General features: G+C 35.2%; 1 protein-coding gene across 1 annotated transcript in view; it reads left to right on the top strand.

The window, feature by feature from the left end:
* The window catches only part of LOC129277355 (uncharacterized), a 47,276-nt gene that overhangs the window by 9,377 nt on the left and 18,313 nt on the right, over nt 1–19,586 (top strand). Inside the window, exons 3-13 of the mRNA XM_064095224.1 lie at nt 496–792; nt 1,394–1,553; nt 3,067–3,224; nt 3,927–4,065; nt 6,553–6,765; nt 7,436–7,798; nt 8,647–8,904; nt 9,375–9,632; nt 12,019–12,270; nt 15,286–15,591; nt 16,649–16,912. Of these exons, the coding sequence (XP_063951294.1) occupies nt 496–792; nt 1,394–1,553; nt 3,067–3,224; nt 3,927–4,065; nt 6,553–6,765; nt 7,436–7,798; nt 8,647–8,904; nt 9,375–9,632; nt 12,019–12,270; nt 15,286–15,591; nt 16,649–16,912 (2,668 nt within the window). The remainder of the gene's footprint in view (nt 1–495; nt 793–1,393; nt 1,554–3,066; nt 3,225–3,926; nt 4,066–6,552; nt 6,766–7,435; nt 7,799–8,646; nt 8,905–9,374; nt 9,633–12,018; nt 12,271–15,285; nt 15,592–16,648; nt 16,913–19,586) is intronic.

Raw genomic sequence — 19,586 nt, 5'->3', positions numbered from 1 at the left:
CTTTTTGCACAAGTCAAAAGTTCCATTGTAAATATTTGTGTAAAGATTTTATCCATATAACAAATTAAATAATTTAAAAGCTGCTTCTTGGTTAATATAGGAAATACTCCCTGCTATAAGAAGAACAGTAGAATGATAAGAAATAGATTCATTCAAATGGTCGAGGAAGGAGGAGGATGGGACAAAGGGGTCCTTTGTCAGTTTTTACTCTTTTTTTTTACACATTTTAATGCTCTTCAATATTGCAAAAGTCAAATTTTGTGTGGATCAAAGTTGACGAAATTGGGTTTGTTGAAATACACATCTATCTCCCAGTGAAAGGATCTCACAACATTAGAAATTAGAAAGATCTCTCTCTTTTTTTTATAAGGCATGGTTCTGAGCTTCAATATTTCTTAATTTGTTGAAAAAAAATCTTGCAATACCTGGTAATTTCACAAGCGACAAGCCTATAGTGATCCTTGGACATTTCCTCTCATTGTTTGTTATTCTCAGGAATACAGGGGAGCAGGAACCACAGATGGAATGTTCAGGAACCATCGTTTTTTCGCTTGCCAAGAAGACTGTGGTGTGTTTGTCCCCATTACCAAAATCAAGAAACGCTACAAAGACTTTGACAGAACCATCAGACACTACAGAAAGAATGTCTTGGAAGTTGACTCGGCTTTCAGTCCCTGTGACTTACAACACAACCAGAGGGTACATGTATTCACTGATGAAATGAAGGAGGGTCGTGTTATATACTGTGGAAGACCCACTGGTGCCAACATAGACTTTGTGGGAATTGAATTAGTAAGAAGAACAACCCATGCATCAACTTTTATCTGACTTATTTGACTCATTGTTTGCAAAGAATTTTGAATGTATTCTTTAAAATATCCATTTTGGAGTCATCTCGCAGTAGTCATTTGGTTGGAAAGTTCAAATGTATTACCATTATTGAAAGGTTGTATTACTGTTTAAATCACATGACTGACAATTAAAGGTTAAATTTGTGAAAAGTTCACAGATTCATATTTTGAAAATATTGTCATTTTCTTTTTCTCTTTTATACATGAGAAGCACCAGATATAGACCCAATACATTCCGTTCTCTACATGTAGTTCTGTTTTTCCACATTGTTGGTAGTGTTTTGTGAGTACAAAGTACTTATTTATTGTAATACAGATTGAAACTAGAGTTTTTATATTTGATTCCCAGTGATATTTTCACACAGTAGCATGTCGATGTCAAAGGTTACCGACTTAGGAGTTATTGTTGTCAATATTCCATAAAGAACTGATAAAAGGAAGCCAGAAGTATGTGCAGATGTTAGCTTATCTCCACTACACAACGCTATAAAAAGTTGTGTCATGAAAAATTGTAAATTCAAGTTTCTTTGTTCATTTTCTAGGATAATCCTGTGGAAGCATCAATGAGAAGCGATGGGACATACGGAAGCGTGACTCTCTTTCATCCTCAGAAACCTGCACGAACAATCTTATGTCCCAAAGTAAGTGTGTTTCCTGTGGACACTCCAGACCAACCAGGGATTCTCAATCAGTATTCTGCAGGTAGGTAGTTCCTGTAAAAAAAAATAACATTTTTTTCATTATCTTAAATGGGTTACAGTATTTCAAAATTGATGATATAATTAAGTTGCAATCCACTTGGCAAATTCCACACAAAATATCCAATAGCCAGAATTATAAAATGTCTTTGGGCTACAATGATTAATTTGGTATCAAATGAAAGAGATGAACAAAATCTTATGTCTGACTTATACATTATGTCTTATCAAGCCTGAAGCTCAATTATGCGGGTGTGATTTTGCTTTTATGATAAGAAATTTGGGAAAAAAAGGAATTTGAATATTTTTTTTTGCTCAGTTTCTTCGCCGAAAACAATTATTATCTCAAGAGGTGGGGGACATAATGCTTCAAAGTTGGGTACCCATCCAAATTTTGGTGGAATAATTACCGAAATCCATTGAAGTATAATTTTGTTGCAAACACCTTTGGGCAAAATTTGTGGAAAATACAATTCTAACCTTCGCAGGAATTAATGTTTTTGTTCATCATTCCTTTAAGAAAATTGTTATCACCTGGTTTGTTCCATTGAACTAAACATTCATCCTCAAATTAAATCTGAAATGCTCTTGGTGAAAATGATGTATGTAAAATACACAACTGTGTTGGGTAACAATTGATATAAATTTTTGCCAAATATCAGATTTTGAGAAGAAAATCACACTGAGATACGGTTAATTTTTTGTTAAGAGATACACATCACACAACATAGCGTGATATCCTCTTATGTGTTACCCCAACTGTGATGCGGTGAAACAAGTATTTCTGGAGACATGGCAGATTTTAGGAATTCGTCAAATGAACATTTTATTTGGAATTTCCTGGAATTTGTAATATATAATTCAAATATAATTTGTAATTGTTTTCTTGGGTTGCCACGCAGTCAAGCTAAGCTCATAGTGGCAACCTCTGCAACTTTCTTATATCTTTATATTAAAGAAAACACAAATTTGTTCTTTATTTTGATTGTCAGTAATTTTTTTGTTTTCTTTGTTCATTTGTATATGAAAAAGCTGCAGAAATCAATAAAATTAAATAAATATGCCAATATTTGTCACCATGTATCAGTTGTTTGAATTTCATTTCCTTTGTACAGGTTATAGAATGCGTCTTATACATCTTTTGCATTTGAGATGAGGATTGAAGTTCATGATAGTCTAATAATAACGATAATAACAAATTATTAAGCGCTTAGTATGGAAATTCTAAGTACATTGTTTTCTATGTTCAACTTTACACCGAGTATCAAAATTAATAGGCAAAATATAATATGAAATTGTAAACTAAGCCTTAGGTAATTACAAAAAAAAATGAAACAATACTAAAAATCTAAGCTTGTGTGCACTTCCATTGACTACCCACAATTTGGTCATTCCAGAGGAGGTTTGAGCAGGGCCTTGAAACTGACTTACTTAATTGCTGCCTTAAGTCAGAGGCCTTTAGTAAGACTAGTCACTGATGAATTCGCTTCATGACAATTTATGATTTCATTCCACAGAACCAATGGAGATTTCAACAGACCTGTTTGATTTCAATCAATTCACCTGCGGCAGCCGAGTCTATATCGACACACAGCGTGATGGTACCAAAAGTGGTAATGTGATATGGGTCGGCAAGCCTGATCAAGAAGTGGAGGTGCATGTTGGGATAGAATTGGTGAGGACAGAAACGAAAGGAAACAAAAACTCTGGAGAAATCAATTTTTATTTAAAAAAATGAAGAGTGAAAGGCAATTCAGAGAAATAATCATTACGGGAGAGTTATGAATGTTCAAAAAGTCTCAATTGACATTAATTGTGATTTTCATTTTTGCATTATACATTTTCCTGAAATATATCCGGAGATAAGAAGAAGATGAAACATTTTATAATTGCCTTTTTCTACTCCCTATGTCAATTTTGATTGATTTTCTAACTGGGTTTCATTTTATGTTGTTTTATTTCTTGTTTAGTTGATTGTTGTTGTTCATACAATTTTCTTTGATTCTTTTAGATTATATAGGAATTGTAAAGAAATGAGTGGAAATCAGAGAGCTCATTTAATTTTTTTCGAAGATTAATTTTCTTGTATTACTATTTATAATGTAATTTTGTCTTCAATTGTAGATCATTATTTTTTTTTAGACTTGGTAGAAACCATATACTTCTCCTCTGTGCTATTTCATTACAAGTGTTACTATTGCATATATTTTCATTAGGCTTGCAAGCTTTTGTTTGATATTTAGAACTCCTGTTTTTTATGTAAAATGTTAAGGTATTTCAATTTTGATATGTTTATTCTTCAATTGCTCCATTTTATTATAACCATTTAATGTATTTGCATGAATAAATGACTGCTACTTTTTTTGTATTTTGCTAGGACTTTCCATGTTTAAGGAATGATGAATGTAATGATGGGACCTATCGTGGAAAGAGATTGTTTAAACCCAAACATGTTGACAGAACTGTTTTGTTTCCAGCCTCTTGTGTTATGTCGTATGAAAGAAGTCTATCACCAGGTATGTACAATGTGTGCAATATACATTTCTGTTAATCCTTGTACACAAGAGGAAGAGAGGATCACCTTTGATATATTATCTGATTCCTGCCTGACCTGGATGAGTTTATGTTTAGTCCTTTTTAGGCCAAGGCCTTTGGATTCAAAAGGACCCTTTGTATGTGATTAACTGTGTTCCCGCTAGACCCATTTTAGTGATGGTTGCTACTTCACAGCATTATAAAAAAAAATTCAGGCTAAGTAAGTGGTCTTATAGCCAAAAGTGAAGGAACATCAATGTTACGGGCAATTCCAAGCAAAAAGTGGACATTTTCCAAAAATTTATATTGGCTCTAGTTCAAATCTGGATCAATTTTTTCTATCAAAACTCATATGGGATTTCATATATACAAAATTAGCCACAAATTTTATTTCTTACGCATCTCCTTATAGGAGAATCCAAACCATACAAAAAATTCTATACATGGGACTACATATATTGTTTTTTACTAAATTTCAATTTAACAGAAAACTATTGCTTGTTTTGTAAAATTTTCTTTTGGATAATCTGGTCATCATTTTACATCATATCATAAGAAAATTTTAAATCATAAGTTCATTTTACGTTGCCTGTGTGTGAATATTTTAGATGTCACTCCGTAACCGTCACTCCGTAACCAGGTATGGGTTTATGTTTTAAGTTGTAATTGATGAAAAAATACACCAATTTTTGTCTCGCCTGCATAGCAGAGCGAGACTATAGGCGTCGCTTTTCCGACGGCGGTGACGGCGGCGTCGTCAATATTGAAATCTTAACCAAGGTTCAAGTTTTGAAATGTCATCATAACTTCTAAAGTATTTGGACCTAGTTCATGAAACTGACATAATGGTAATCAAGTATTACTGAACATCCTGCCTGAGTTTTAGGTCACATGACCAAGGTCAAAGGTCACTTAGGGTCAACAAACTTTGACCATGTTGGGGGTCTTTGTGGCATTGTCATCATAACTTTGACATTTTATGGATCTAGTTCATGAAACTTAGACGTAAGAGCAATTAAGTATCCCTGAACATCTTGTGCGAATTTCATGTCACATGATCTAGATCATAGGTCATTTAGGGTCAACAAACTTTGATAATGTTGGGGGTTTTGGTGGAATTATCATAACTTAAGTTTATAGAGCTAGTTCATGAAACTTGGGACTTAAGGGTTACCATGTATCCATGAATATCTTGTGCTTGTTTCTGGTCACATGACCAAAATCAAAGGTCATTTAGGGTCAATGAACTTTGGCCATGTTGGGGGTATTTGTTGAATTTGCATCATAACTTAGAAAGTGTATAGATCTACACATGGATTGTATGAAACATAGACATAAGGGTAATCAAGTATGAATGATTGTTATGCACATGTCTTAGGTCACATGATCATGGTTATAGGTCATGTTGGGTCAATGGACATAGTATTCTTTTGTGAATGATTATTTAATAGCTGTTTTCAAAGTCAGCACTGCTACTAATCGAATCGCGTAATGCAGGCGAGACTGCCAGAGGCATTCCACTTGTTTAATGTAATGCAGCATATTAAAGCTAGAACAACATAGAATCCAATCAATAACTCATCATTGTGATAGCCATTTAAAGTTCACAGAGTTTGAGCAATATGTTTTCTCCTCATATACGCCTGTCCATTTTACGTCACTCCGTAACCATGTTTATGAATATTCATATGTCATTAATTCAGTGGATCAAAATTTCAGCAACTACTTTCAGGTACCATTTCTTTGCAAATAACTACTTATGTGTGATATCTTTGTTTGAATGCTAAAAACTTGTTTCTGAATGTCACTCCGTAACCGTGGAACTGCCCTTAAAACAATTTGACATTTTAGCAAATCTTTTAAAATAAACTAATAAAAGAATTTTTAATGTAAATTATTCAACTAAAAGAAGATTATAGATGGAAATGAATGCAAGTCCAATTCCTCTTTGTAAGAAGTTCTTTTTTTTTCATTTGAAAGTAGTGGAAGCAGTGTTTTTCATGATGAGTGGTTATCAGAAATCTTCTTTGGCCCAACCATTGCCGTCCACTGTAGCTATAACACTGGTGATTAATGATAGGACAATCTGGGGCCTGTTTCATAGAACTTGTTAGAATAACAAATTTACAATAACAGTTATAAGCTACTGAAATCCTTCAAACTGATTGGCTGTTAGTAAATTTGTCATAGAAAATCTTGCATTTGTTATTGTAACAAGGCTTTATGAAACGGGACCCAAGTTACTGTTTCACAGAGAGTTCAGTGTGAATCAAAGTCATTATAATAACAACCTGTAATTGTGAATGTATTTTGTAACATAACCTAGGTTTATGTCTGACTTGCACCTTGATTTGTGAACTCTGCATGCTTGTCTTGCTGTATCTCATAATCCTCATTGATTATCTCCTTAATGCAAAACATGAAAGCATCCACGTCTACTTGAATTTTTTTTCTTAAACCTTTTACAGAGACAGTAAAGGATTCTTTTAATGCTACCTCTGCTCCACCGATTGAAAGACTCAACAGGATATGTGACCCTCCCCCATATCAGAGACATCACAGTGATTCCTTTACTGAGGATGTTGCCACTGGCTTTGAACATCTAGCAATGACTGATGTTAGTGATGCCATCATGTCCACTTCACCCAGTAAACCACATTCAGCTCCTCTCGTAGACAAAAGTAATTAAACCACACTCCTTTCATTTCCTTGCAAGGCTCAATAGAATCGTGTTTATATTCTTGAAGATGTTATGTCAGTCTTAAATATATATATATATTTATAGTCCTACTGTTAAATTTAAACAAAACACATTGTTGATACTTCAAAATATCACATACAATTGAATAATGTTTTGTGCTATTTTGCAAATGAAATCAAATTGTGATTACATTACTGATCAATAATACAGTAAAATGGTTGCAGTGAATCAAAACGCTTTTTATTTTTGGCTGAGGTATTTGATATCAAAGAATGAATTTCGTGCTAGTAGAGTGAAATGGATCTCTTCATTGGCATTTCAACAATTTTCATTTATACATTTTTTTATTTTTTTTTCACTTAAGGGGGTGGGGAAGACAGGGTAAAGTTAAGTTCTTTTACACATATTGATAATCAACAATACCTCTATCAAACTTTGGGTTAATTTTTATTGTCACATTTTGTATATAAATTGAATGATGACTTGCTTTGTCATTGCAATCAAATTGATATTGATTTCAGTTAGAAATCCAAGAAAAAGAAGTATACCTGGCTGAATAGTGGATTTGTATGATTTTTGTACAGAACCAATGGTTTTGAAGTTTAAAATGATATCTAGAAGCCTTTTGTTGAATTTTCTTATTAAAACAGATTCCGTGTTTGGCAAACCTATAGATCCTGGAGCAGTACGAGTAAAGATGCATGCAAAGCCCTCCTCCACTGGTAACATACCCACGTCTATTAAGTACGGACAGACATCAGCATTAGAAACTGTTACCAGAGGGACAACTCGTCCCAAAGACTCTGGCTCAAAAACAGTTGCTTTGGCAGAAAGCAAGCGAGAGAAAAGCAATTGGACTACCAATAAATTTCCCCAACGCAACGAGAGTCACTCAAGAAGGAATGATGCATATCACTCATCTTCTTCAGATGTTCCTAGTGTTCATAGAAAGACAGCAAGTGTCAAAAGTAATAGAACAACAGGACAGGACCATGGTAGGATTGTCAGTAAATGTGAGTCGGAGAGTAAGATGGATCATTTTGTGACTTTTAGTATTAAAGAAACATTTCACACACAAAGAATGATAATTTGTGTTTGATGAAAATCAAATGGAATTATAAATTGTAGTTCTGCCCATCAAAAGCTAGGTGGTGGTTTTTTTTTTTTTCATGATTTCACAAATCCAAAAGCTTTATCAATATATTTATCGCATGGATCAAGAACAGTTAGATTGGGAGTAAAATGAAAGTGCCTTGCACAGAAACCTGAATTATAAATGTGCAAATGTGTGGAAAATACACTGAAATACTCTGAAATCATGAGTGCACCATCAGTAATCTTGCAAGTTACATCCAAAGTTCTAACACAATTTCATCAGTTTCAAATCAACATTCATTTGCTACTAAGCATGAGCTTTGATATCTGACAAATTAATAGTGCCTGGTAAATTCTTTTTTTTTTTTGGGGGGGGGGGGAGTCTCAGATCAGGTAATCTATTGAATAAATAATGATAATTAGGGGACCTTTTCAAAAAAGTTCTAAGCAATGGCAATTGTCATTATCTGAAAGTAACCATAGCAACAGACATACAGTTGTGCTTCTCCACCAATCAAAACCAAGGAAATTTGTGAGATCTGACACCTTGTCAGACAACAAATATTGATGAAACACCTCCCTGATCATTTTTCATATTGTAAAGTGATATATCATCCTCTATACTCATACACTGCACTCTTGATAATGACATTGATTCATTTATTACCTGAATTTGCTTTAATATGAATATACCTATATCGTTACCCTGAAAAGAAGTATCATTTACTGATCAGATCCATTTTTCCTCAAAAATCATGTTGTGCAGTCACTCTCCTGGATGATGTCCTAGGCAATGTGGCGTTACATATACATGGACAATGGAAGACGTTAGCCGAGAACTTGGGAATCATGAACAAGGAGATGGCTGATATTGTCGGCACCAACTCGTCTTCCAAGGAATGTGCTATGGATATGCTACGAAGATGGCGTGAACAGATGTCAAGCTCTAGGGATAAACTAGGGCCACTCATTAAGGCCTGTCAGAAGAGTGATTTTAATTATCTTGCTAATGAACTAGAACAAGGTGAGCTGATGATATTGGAATACTCGAAATGTGAGGGAGGGGTATCGAGCAATAGAAAAGTAAGAAATGATATAGGGAGAGAAAGAAAGATGGCTGAAGTAATGGTGATAGAATATACAGACAGGCCAATGAAAATAAAGAGGGAAAAAAAGAGAGAGAAAAAAAAAATTGTATCCAGATTATTTATATTTTTAAAAGTCTGATGAACATAAATTACTAATGTAACAGTTAATGTTAAAAATCATAATGATAGCTGGATTTATAGAGCGCATTTCCTAGAGGAAACAAAGTCCAACCATTGAATACCCTGGTTTTATCTTTAGCCGCTGCTCCCAGAGCTCCGTGCAATTGGGGAAATATTCCTGCCAAATACCCATTTACCTCACTTGGGTGGAGCGCAGCACAGTGTGGATGAATTTCTTGCTGAATAGAAAAACAACCTAAATTGATCATTGAATTGTGTCTTTCAGGACTAGACGAGCAAAGGCTGCATCATATAGCAGGCCTGGTCGATGAGACTGTCTGGAATGTCCTCGGAGACAGCCTTGGCCTGGAGCGTGACCATCTAAGCCGGCTCCAGATGGAGGACCCCCATCCAAGTCAGAGGGTATATAACATGCTCCTTGACTGGAGACTCACTCTGACCTTTGACACTGATAAGCCTCTCATGCTAGCGAAAGGTCTTGGTGACATTGGTATGGATGAACTAGCTATGGAAGTCTGCAGGGGTGAGTTGTAATTCTCCTAACTTAGTCTATTAATTACATGTAATGCTGTGTTTGTATTAGATGAGTTTAGCTTCAATATATTCCAGTGTAAAGTGCATTGAGAATATAGTATTAATTTGATAAATCTACCATTATTTTTTTATGACCATCTACCATGTGAGAAACAACTTTACACCTTACAAATCACCAATTTAAGGAAAAATATGTCATGAACACATCATTATTATGTACATGTATGGCCTGAAAGAGTCTTTTCTCATGAATGATTTTATATTATATTTCTGTAGTATGAGTGTGTGTGTGGATAATCAGTAGGTATACTTTGCTGTTATGTAAAATATTATATTGTGCCAAAGTAAGACATGACTGTAGTTAATGAATCCAGATATCAATGAAGTCATAATCCTACAAGAGTTGCAGTAAAGTCTATGCAAATCACCTTTTTTAGTAATTCGTCAGAGATTGTATGAACTGGCTCAAACCTCGGCTGATCTCCAAAACATGATTTCAAGATAATCGCGTTCAAAGTTTGAATGATTTTTAGATCCTCATAACTTGCGCTTTGAAAGAAACCAGATCAATTATTTATACCAATTTAATTTTAAAGTATACATTCTATTTATATACAAAATTATGTCTGCAATTGAAATGAAGCGTATGTATGCATTTCAGAAGCTGCTATTTTTTACCAAAAACAGGGTTTGAGTCACTTTGTAAAATCTTACGCACCATGCGCACTGATTTTTAGCAGCATAAATTACGGTTTTAGCCAGTTCGTAAAATCATTCATGCCACACACATGATTTTTTAGAGGCACAAGCCCTGCATAAGCCACATACGTGCAGCATCTAGGTTGGGTCTTTGACCTGAGCGTGCCATTCCCGAGACTTTATAGTACATAAAGTATGGTTTGAACCAGTTCGTAAAATCAAAGGAGGTGGTTGAGCTGGTTCTTAAGAAATTTAAATACAAATTTTGATCTGAAATTTGGCAAATCAATAGAGTAAATTACAGGCTTTCAGAATATGCAAAAAAAAATACATTTACAAAATTTGACTGAAAATTAGTTTTGAGCCGGTTCGTAAAATCACTGAGGAATTGACATAATAATTGTTTAATGAACACTTCTTTGTTTTAATTTCTGAATTGATTTCATTTAAGGGGGTCTGCAAGAACGTTTACTGGAACATAATTGGCATCTGGATTCATTTATTGCAGCCATGCCTTATATTGGTGCAAATCAAATTTTACATCACAGTAAAGAGTACCTACTTATTCTTCAATCATAAACATATACCATATAAATATGATATCAAATTATTTAGAAGATTCAAGATTCAAGATAATTTATTGTCATGCATAAAAATACACAAAATTCGCTTTCGGGCATAAAGTTACACACATGAATACAATAAACAATGGCATAAATAATACATTTGACAAACAATCATAACTGTTAAAATATGTATTGCACAACTGTACGAGAAGAAAAGAGAGAGAAGGAAAGGGGGAGAATGAGATCAGAGAGGATAGAAGAAAAAAATAGAAGATAAGATAAGAAGAGAAGTCAGAGAGAAATATGACAATGCAATTGTGCAACCTACTTGTACAGTACCAGTCACATATATCTCTAACACCCGTGTACCCGTCCCTACCAGAGAACGGTACATTATCTATTGCTCTCTGGCCGAAACAGGCAAACAGGTATCAAAGACGTATGACTGGCACTGTGCCTCCACCCCGCAACCCCCACACCAGAGTACCCTTCTGTTGTGACCGCAATCACCATGCAACAACAACCCAGTGTTCAAAAGAACCACACACATTTCCTCACATTCTACACACAAACTCCCCCCCCCCCCATGTACGCTCCACTACATATATGTCAATCATACGCTCAGACAGCTCAGACACAGGCTCACACCTTACATCCAACTCAAACATGAGTCAATAGGAAGGGCACCCTGGTGTGAGGATGCTTAGATGGAGACATGGAGACAATAAATCATCCATTGTTTAGCAATGGATTGTTGTCAAAGAAGATCTCTTTTAGACCATATGTGTTAGTTTAGTGTTCATGACATACCTTTTCATTAAATTGTAAATATGTGTGGTGTAATTTTCTGACTCTTGGTTGAATCAACTTTTTGTAGCAGTAGTTAGTAAAGGATGAATAGTTATCGATGCAAAAATAACCACCCATTGTTTTCTTTATCATGCATGTCATGTATAAAAAAGAGCTATCTTTAAAAATCCATTTGGACTTCTCGTATCACCCTTGTGTAATGAAGGAAATTAGTAAAAATTTTCAATGTCAAGAAAATATATTGAATTGTTATCTAGATTAGATATATTTTAATATTTGAAAGTAATATGTGCACAACAGGTCTAACAGCTGAAGTACTTGAAGACGTCGCCAGGGGCGCTAAAGACTTCTGGAAACGTCTTGCAGTGGTGCTGCGCCTGACAACCAGAGAGCTGAAGAATCTTGATAAAGGAAATGATGACTTTGCTGCTGCATATGGAACCATTTTAAGATGGAAGAGACGTCAGGAGCCTGAAGGGGATCTCCTCAGCCTTCTGTCAGATGCCCTTAGGAAATGTGACAGGGAAAGCCTGGCAAACAAGGTTGTCAAAGGTGAGTACAATGCTACAGGGTGGCTCAGTGGTAGAGCGCCCGTCTCATGAACAGGAGGTCGTGGGTTCGATCCCCGGCCGAGTCATACCAAAGACTTTAAAACTAGGACCTTCTGCCTTCTTATCAGGTGCTCGACGTATGGGAATGGAGAAGGGTAATAATAACATTATGTTATGCATGGCCCGCTGGAAGAACAGCTCACAGCTGAGAGTGGCTACCCTGGATAAATAAGAGTTAGTATTATTATTCTTATTATTATGGTATGAAGAATCTTCTCTATAAAGTCTTTGCTCTCAAATTCAATCTCAACCAATCAGATGTAAGGATATCATTTAGCTTCTAACAGTTGTACTGCATATCATAGACAGAAAGCTCCATGAAAGACTCTCAAGTCTGTCAATCTGATTCACTTTCTTTGCATTATCGGGAACAGTTCTGAGACAATGATTTCATGTTGATGTAGGAGTTTCTAGTATGTATATATGATTCTCATTGTGTTTTGCTGTTATTACATTGATTTTTGTTATAGCTGCCAATATAAAATTGAACAATTCCAGAAAGTATGTATGTTCAACCCCCTATGTGGGACCTTCCTGAAATGATTTTTGTCTCACCTGCATAGCAGAGTGAGGCTATAAGCGCCGCTTTTCCTTCAGCAGCGGCATTGGCGGTGCTGGCGGTGGTGGCAGCGGCAACACCAAACCTTAACTGAAGGTTAAGTTTTTTAAATGACAGCATAACTTAGAAAGTATATGGACCTAGTTCATGAAACTTGGACATAAAGTATTACTGAACATCCTGCCCAAGTTTCAGGTCACATGACCTAGGTCAAAGGTCATTTAGGGTCAATGAACTTAGACCATGTTGGGGGAATCAACATCAAAATCTTAACCTAAGGTTAATTTTTTTATCATTATTTATGGATTTAGTTTATGAAATGTGGACATATGGGTAATCAAATAGCACTGACAAGTCTTAGGTCACATGATTAAGGTCAAATGTCATTTAGGGTCAATGAACGTAGTATTGTACAGGGGCCACGGAACGGTTTTGAAAGTGGGGGGGCTGAGCCAAAAGTGGGGGGGCTGACCATGCTAAAAATCACAATCATATGGTAATTTTTATGTTTTTGTACACGGTTTTGGGAAAAAGTGGGGGGGGCTCAAGCCCCCCAGCCCCCCCCCCCCCCCGGTTCCGCGGCCCCTGTTGTATCATTATATGAATGGTATATTTTGTGAATAATTATTTTATAGTAGTTTTCAAAGTCAGCACTACTGCTATATTGAATCGCGTAATGCAGGTGAGACTGCCAGAGGCACTCCACTTTTTGTCTGTTTTCTAGTTCTTATGAAAGGTTGTAATTGAAAGTGGCTTGAGCAGCTTGTTTGTGAAGTGAGTGAATATGATAATGATAAAAAAAAATGATAAATTAATAATCTATTGTTCGAAATAGACATGAAATGGAATACTCCAAAAATTAGCTTTGCCCAATTGATCGTGGGCCCGGCAGCCGCTGTGCAGCGCCAGATCGACGAGGCTCTATCCCTTTAATCGTTGAACGCCAAACAGGGTAGCAGCAACTCCCATCTTTTAATGTCTTTTGGTCTGATGCGGCCGGGGTTTGAACCCCCGACCTCCTGGTTGTGAGACGGACGCTCTACCAATTGAGCCAACACACTGGTTATATATTGAGGCAATGGGGTTTGGGTGCAGCACAAAAGTTTGATTAATTTCTTGTATTTCCCCTCTTGGAATTCAAGATGTAAATTCTATTCAGGAATCTATTACCGGTAACCTCTCCTGGGTCTTGTTAGTGGGCCAATCTTGGTCATGTGTGTGACCAAAATTATGACAAATCGTGACTTTGATTAGTTATAAATATACAAATATAAAGATTTTGTAATTCGAGGGTTATATAACATTAACATGTTTAGTCAGCTATTAATTGGAAATATTTTTTGCTGTCTTCAATATTCAGGTTGAAGGTCAAAAGTAAAAAAAAAAAAATGTGGGTCACGTGTGTGACTTTACACAGAAGCATGACTTTGAAAGTTTAATTTCATTTTGAAATTCACAGGAATTTCAAAATGAAATTAAATTCTCATAATTATCATAATAAATCTTTTAAATTTTTAGATTTATAACTAATTTAAGTCAAGATTTTTCATAATTTCAGTCACACATGTGAACAAGAATGGTCCTTTTGCAATTTAGATTGGTGTCTTGCCAAAGAGCCTACCGTACTTGCCCAGGCATAATTTATAAACTGTTATTGTGTTTAATAAGAAGACTTGTCAACTAAACAACTCCATGTATATGAGAAGAGGGAAGTAGGAATTTTTTTTTTCTAAATTGGCAAACCCATGTAGATCCATCTTTAATAATACACTTTGCAAGGATACACGGTGTATGCTTTGAGGAAATATCTTTCTCAGAATGACAGTGTTTCAAATTCATATGGGTTTCCCACTGCTAATAATATTCACATTGAAATTCCATAACAAAATTGATACGTTATCATACAGGAAAAAGGACATTTAAGTCGGTTAATGCAAAAATAATAATTGCTGTGCCAAATGATGCCATGTTTAAACTTTTTATCAGAGTGTGGATAATACAAAAAAATGAATTATTTCTTGGTATTGTAAAGGAATTTGATATGCATTTTTTATGCATTAATATTATGAATGCTACACACACAAAATGAAGAAAAATTGTAGCAGGTCATTGTGCAAAGGACTGGGCAGAAACTTGTTGCAATGTATTCTCCCTGTGAACTTACCTGCTGATGTAAGTAAAATGATTACCTGAACCATATTGGGGCATCCATGTGTGCAGATAATGTCCATGGGTGTCTGGTATTTGCTAGCATGTTAGAAACTTGTCATTCAGATATTGTATTGTAGCATTTAGAGATGCTAAAGGAAGAAGAGTTTGAAGGGATAGTCTTTGGATCCATTGGTTGTGTGTAGATCATGCATGTATGATCCTGACCAAATCTTCCATTCTTGGCAGGTATGGATGATACGTTGCTGGAGGTGATAGCCGACATGGTGGACGACAAGCAGCACAGTATCGCCATCGCTCTGAGTATCCCCATGCAGGAGCAGTTTGGCCACAACGATAGCCGCCACGGAACCAAACCAAGCACACTCAGATTGCTCCAGTGGTGGCGTGCAAACAGAGCAATGAATGAAGAGGACGGACAGAGGAAACTCTTTGATGTTCTCATGAAGTATGGCTACAACGATGCTGCTGACATGGTGTTACCGGAGTCCTGCAGACCGCAGGTTCAACCAGAAAGGATTCCTCCACCAAGAGGTAGGTGTACGACAATTACTGAAACTGTTAGACGTATGACATAGCACATCTGATTGATAGGCTTGTACCCACTTGGTCTACTAGCAAATAGTCTTATTCTCATATCATCTAACACCATCATGTGTTAGCCCACTATCGATTTGGTCTAATTACCATTGGTCCAACCATCACTTGGTATAAAAACAAACTTGGTCTAACTGTCATTTAGACCTCTGTTACACTGGATTTCCTAACCGAGACCAGTCTCAGGGCGCCCCAAGACTGGTTTCCAAAAAGTTGACCTAAATTTTTGACCCCCTATTACACCGGAATCGTTACGAGTTTTGGGGTGCCCCGAGACAGCTTTCTTTGCATTTACACTGAATTACCAAAGCTATTCGACATAGGTTTGGTGGGGCGCCAAGCGCGCACTGTATTTGTTTGGATAATCGTTCCACGTTTAGGGCATCAATCGAGCCTGTCCCGGACCAGTCTCGGGCAGGTATGCGTTTACACCGAATCCAAAGCAGTCTCGGGGCACCCCGAGACCGGTCTCGTGTAGGTTTGTGCGTTTAAACCGGATTAGAAACCCGCCTAAGGCTGGTTGCATGGCGCCCCCGAGACTACTTAGGAAATCCGGTGTAAGAGGGGTCTTCGTCTAAATGCCCTGATGGTCTAATTTCCACTTCATTAACTTATTATTTTGCAGTTTATCAAAAAAAATGTTCATAAAATAATGTTCATCTAATCATATAAAGTAGGTGGTCTAATACAAGTGGATATTGTAAAAAATGTGTACAGCATGATTGAAATTTTAACAAAATGGTAAATAGGCTAAATGTCAATGAGACCAATGGTTAGCAGATGAATCAATTTAGATGAATGCAGATTAGACCATTTGGAAGAAGATCAAACAGAAAATTTAGTGATTGATGGTTTGTGAAAATAAAGCAAGATGAGAAAAACAAACTGCATCAAGACAAAGAAGAAAAAGAGGAGATCAGTTATTGTTTAAAATCATACAAAGTCCAACAATTATAAGGTTCATGGCACACACATATTTCATTTTTAAAATCAGGACTTGAAGAAGGAAATGTGCTTGCAATGATTGCAAAGATGCAGTGTTCCACCGGAGAACTTGCACACAAACTGCAAGTACCAGATAGTGATGTTCTCAAGATTCAGAAGCAATGGCATGATGTCTCCAAACAGAAGTTCTTTTTTCTGAGGAATTGGATTAACAGGAATGAAAGTATTTATTTGGGGAATAATCTTGGATGGCAGCTGTGTAAAATATTGTTGGAAATGGGAATGGATCTTCATGCAGAATTCCTTGTTCATGGTGAGTTCATTTTCTCTCTTTTCTCTCCTTCAGAGCATATTTTTATAATGTTGTGATAATAGATTGATATAGAGAAGAAATACTTTACTGTTCATTGTTATTGTAATCCTTTCTTATACTATATTTTGGCTTAACTTGTGTTTGTGTCTGTCTTTATATGCCAATAAAATGTTTATCTGTTTCTTCACATATTTCTACATTTCCAATCCTAGGTTATCCCACAAACCCATAATGGTTATGGGTTTGTTGGATTTTTTTTCTTTAGCCATTCTGCTTTCTATTATTTCATATATCATCATTTATTTTGCATGACTACATGTTAACAAAAAAACATTTTTTTCTTCAAAATAATGGAAAAGTTTATCTTATCCATTGCCCCCACAAATGTTCCCCTTTCCTCATCATCTCATTTGAAATAAACAATGAAAATATCATACATTCCTCTTCTATCTTATTATATATTTTTAGTGTTTTTTATAGGTAAAACCTTTTGATTTTGATGTGAGTGTTTTTTAAAGAATATAGTTACATGTTGCAAATGAGGGTGTAGCAATTCCCTTTGTATGACAAGTGAATGAAGCCTTGTTGACGTGTGATTTAAGTATTTGTGATTGGGGTTTTGAATGCTGTGATTGAAAATCGTATTTTTTTCTCAAATGGCCATTTTAAGTTCTGAAATTTGCTATTCTGAAATGATGAGTTGTTTTGATCGTATTTACTAGAGTCACAGATCTGCTGGCTCAACCAGTGATTCAGTTCCAATCATTTGAAATAAAATTCAGAATGATAATCTTGTCATGACATTGACCTGCATTATTTTAGGATCACATATCATCCTGCTGCATTTGTAGTAAAAAACAAAAATAAAACAACTTGACATGCCATGTAGAACATGGTATAACTTGCAGAGTCTATATTCATGTATTTAAAAAATTCAACCATTCATTTTGAATTGAAAAGACTTTCTTATTATCTTTAGTTTAAATGAATTCACAACCCCTTAGAAAAGAAAGAATAAAAAAAAGATTGATAAAGGAAATTATTAATTTAAATATGTAAATGAATAGTAAGTAGAAAAACAATAATATGTAAACAAAAAGATGAATAGAGAAAAAAATAACGAGAATAAGTAAAGATATGTAAATAAAGAAATAAAGAGATAGAAAAAAGAAGGAATATAAGATTGAAATGTATTAACTGATAATGACTGGTGAGGTGTGAGTTTAGCACCCTGTTGTATTTCCAAAGTATGAATTGTGAAATAGACTTATTACAAAAAAGGATCATTGTGAAATACGATATATTGCGAAATAAGATATACTTTTATATCATCCATTTTTATGTCTAAAGTAATACAAACCTCCTAGCCATATATACAGTTAGATAGCAAAACTTCTGAAATTCTCTTTTTATAGCAATTTGCATAAAATTTATCATTTAAAGTAGAGTGAGACTGCAATAAAAGAAAATTATTTGAACTTTTGTGCACTAGGTGACTTTTGCCCACCTAAGGTTATGTGCCAGTTGTATTATTTTATATTTTGGGGACCTGTCTGTATGTGCACTAGGTGACTTTTGCCCACCTAAGGTTATATGTGCCAGTAATTATATTTTGGAGCCCTGTCTGTATGTCTGTCTTATATTCAATCTTGTGTTCATTCGTAACTTCAAGGTATATTTCCTGTATCAGTGCAATTTAATCGAAAATATATGACATTTTGATATTAAAAGCATTGGAATGAACATTTCATTACTCATGAATTTGATCAAACTACACTGAATATCCACTTGTCCATGCCCATGACTACTTTAATAGGCATTATTCAAAAAGCCAAATTACAAAAAAGCTGTCTATTTTAAACTAATTATAAATAGTAGGTTTAAATGAACATGTATGTTTAAAAAAGAATGAAGCTTCTTGATAATACACAAATGATTACACATTTCATAATTAAACAGTGAAAAATCAAATATAGTAAAAGTTGTAAACCCCTCTTTAAGATTGTCAAATAATGTCAAAAGTGGAGTTATGTATTTGACCATGCCTGCCAAACAACAAACTAAGGTAGTTTCCAAGGGCAATGGGCATAATTAAGAAGATTTCTGCCCATTGCCCCCTGACCCTGTCACCCATCCCATAATAATGGGCATAGTTAAATTTGGCTGAGATCCCCAAAATGTTGCTTTCTGTGGTGATTGCAAGTACCATAACTATCAGTGCAATTTAATCGAAAATTTTAGACAACTCGCGCATTTACGTGCCTATTGCGCATGTGCACACAACATATATGACATTTCAATGAAACAAATACAGATTCTTGACTTCTGCATGTTCTATTCCCAATACTTTATTTTAATAGCATTATTTAATAGCATTTTAATAGCATTATTGAAAATTATTTTAAAAATAAAACACATTATTGGAAATAATCTAAGGGAACATATTATGGACATATGGAAGTATCAATCATCAAACCTTGTTTAAGTTGTTCAATACTAAAGTTTATGCAAAAGGTAAATTCGGCTAGATGTAATGTTAGGACCAACACTAGACCTAAAGTTAGATAATTTAGATCTAATATTAGCTGTTAAGCTTGTTCTTAGATCATACATAGACTATTTTGGAGACTTTTAGACTTATTTATAATGTGGTTCATAAAAGATATATGGACTG

The sequence above is a fragment of the Lytechinus pictus genome, chromosome 2 (genome assembly GCF_037042905.1).
Source record: "Lytechinus pictus isolate F3 Inbred chromosome 2, Lp3.0, whole genome shotgun sequence".
Taxonomy (NCBI): domain Eukaryota; kingdom Metazoa; phylum Echinodermata; class Echinoidea; order Temnopleuroida; family Toxopneustidae; genus Lytechinus; species Lytechinus pictus.
Note: the sequence above shows the minus strand (reverse complement) of the source record. Positions and strands in the feature narration are given on the sequence as shown.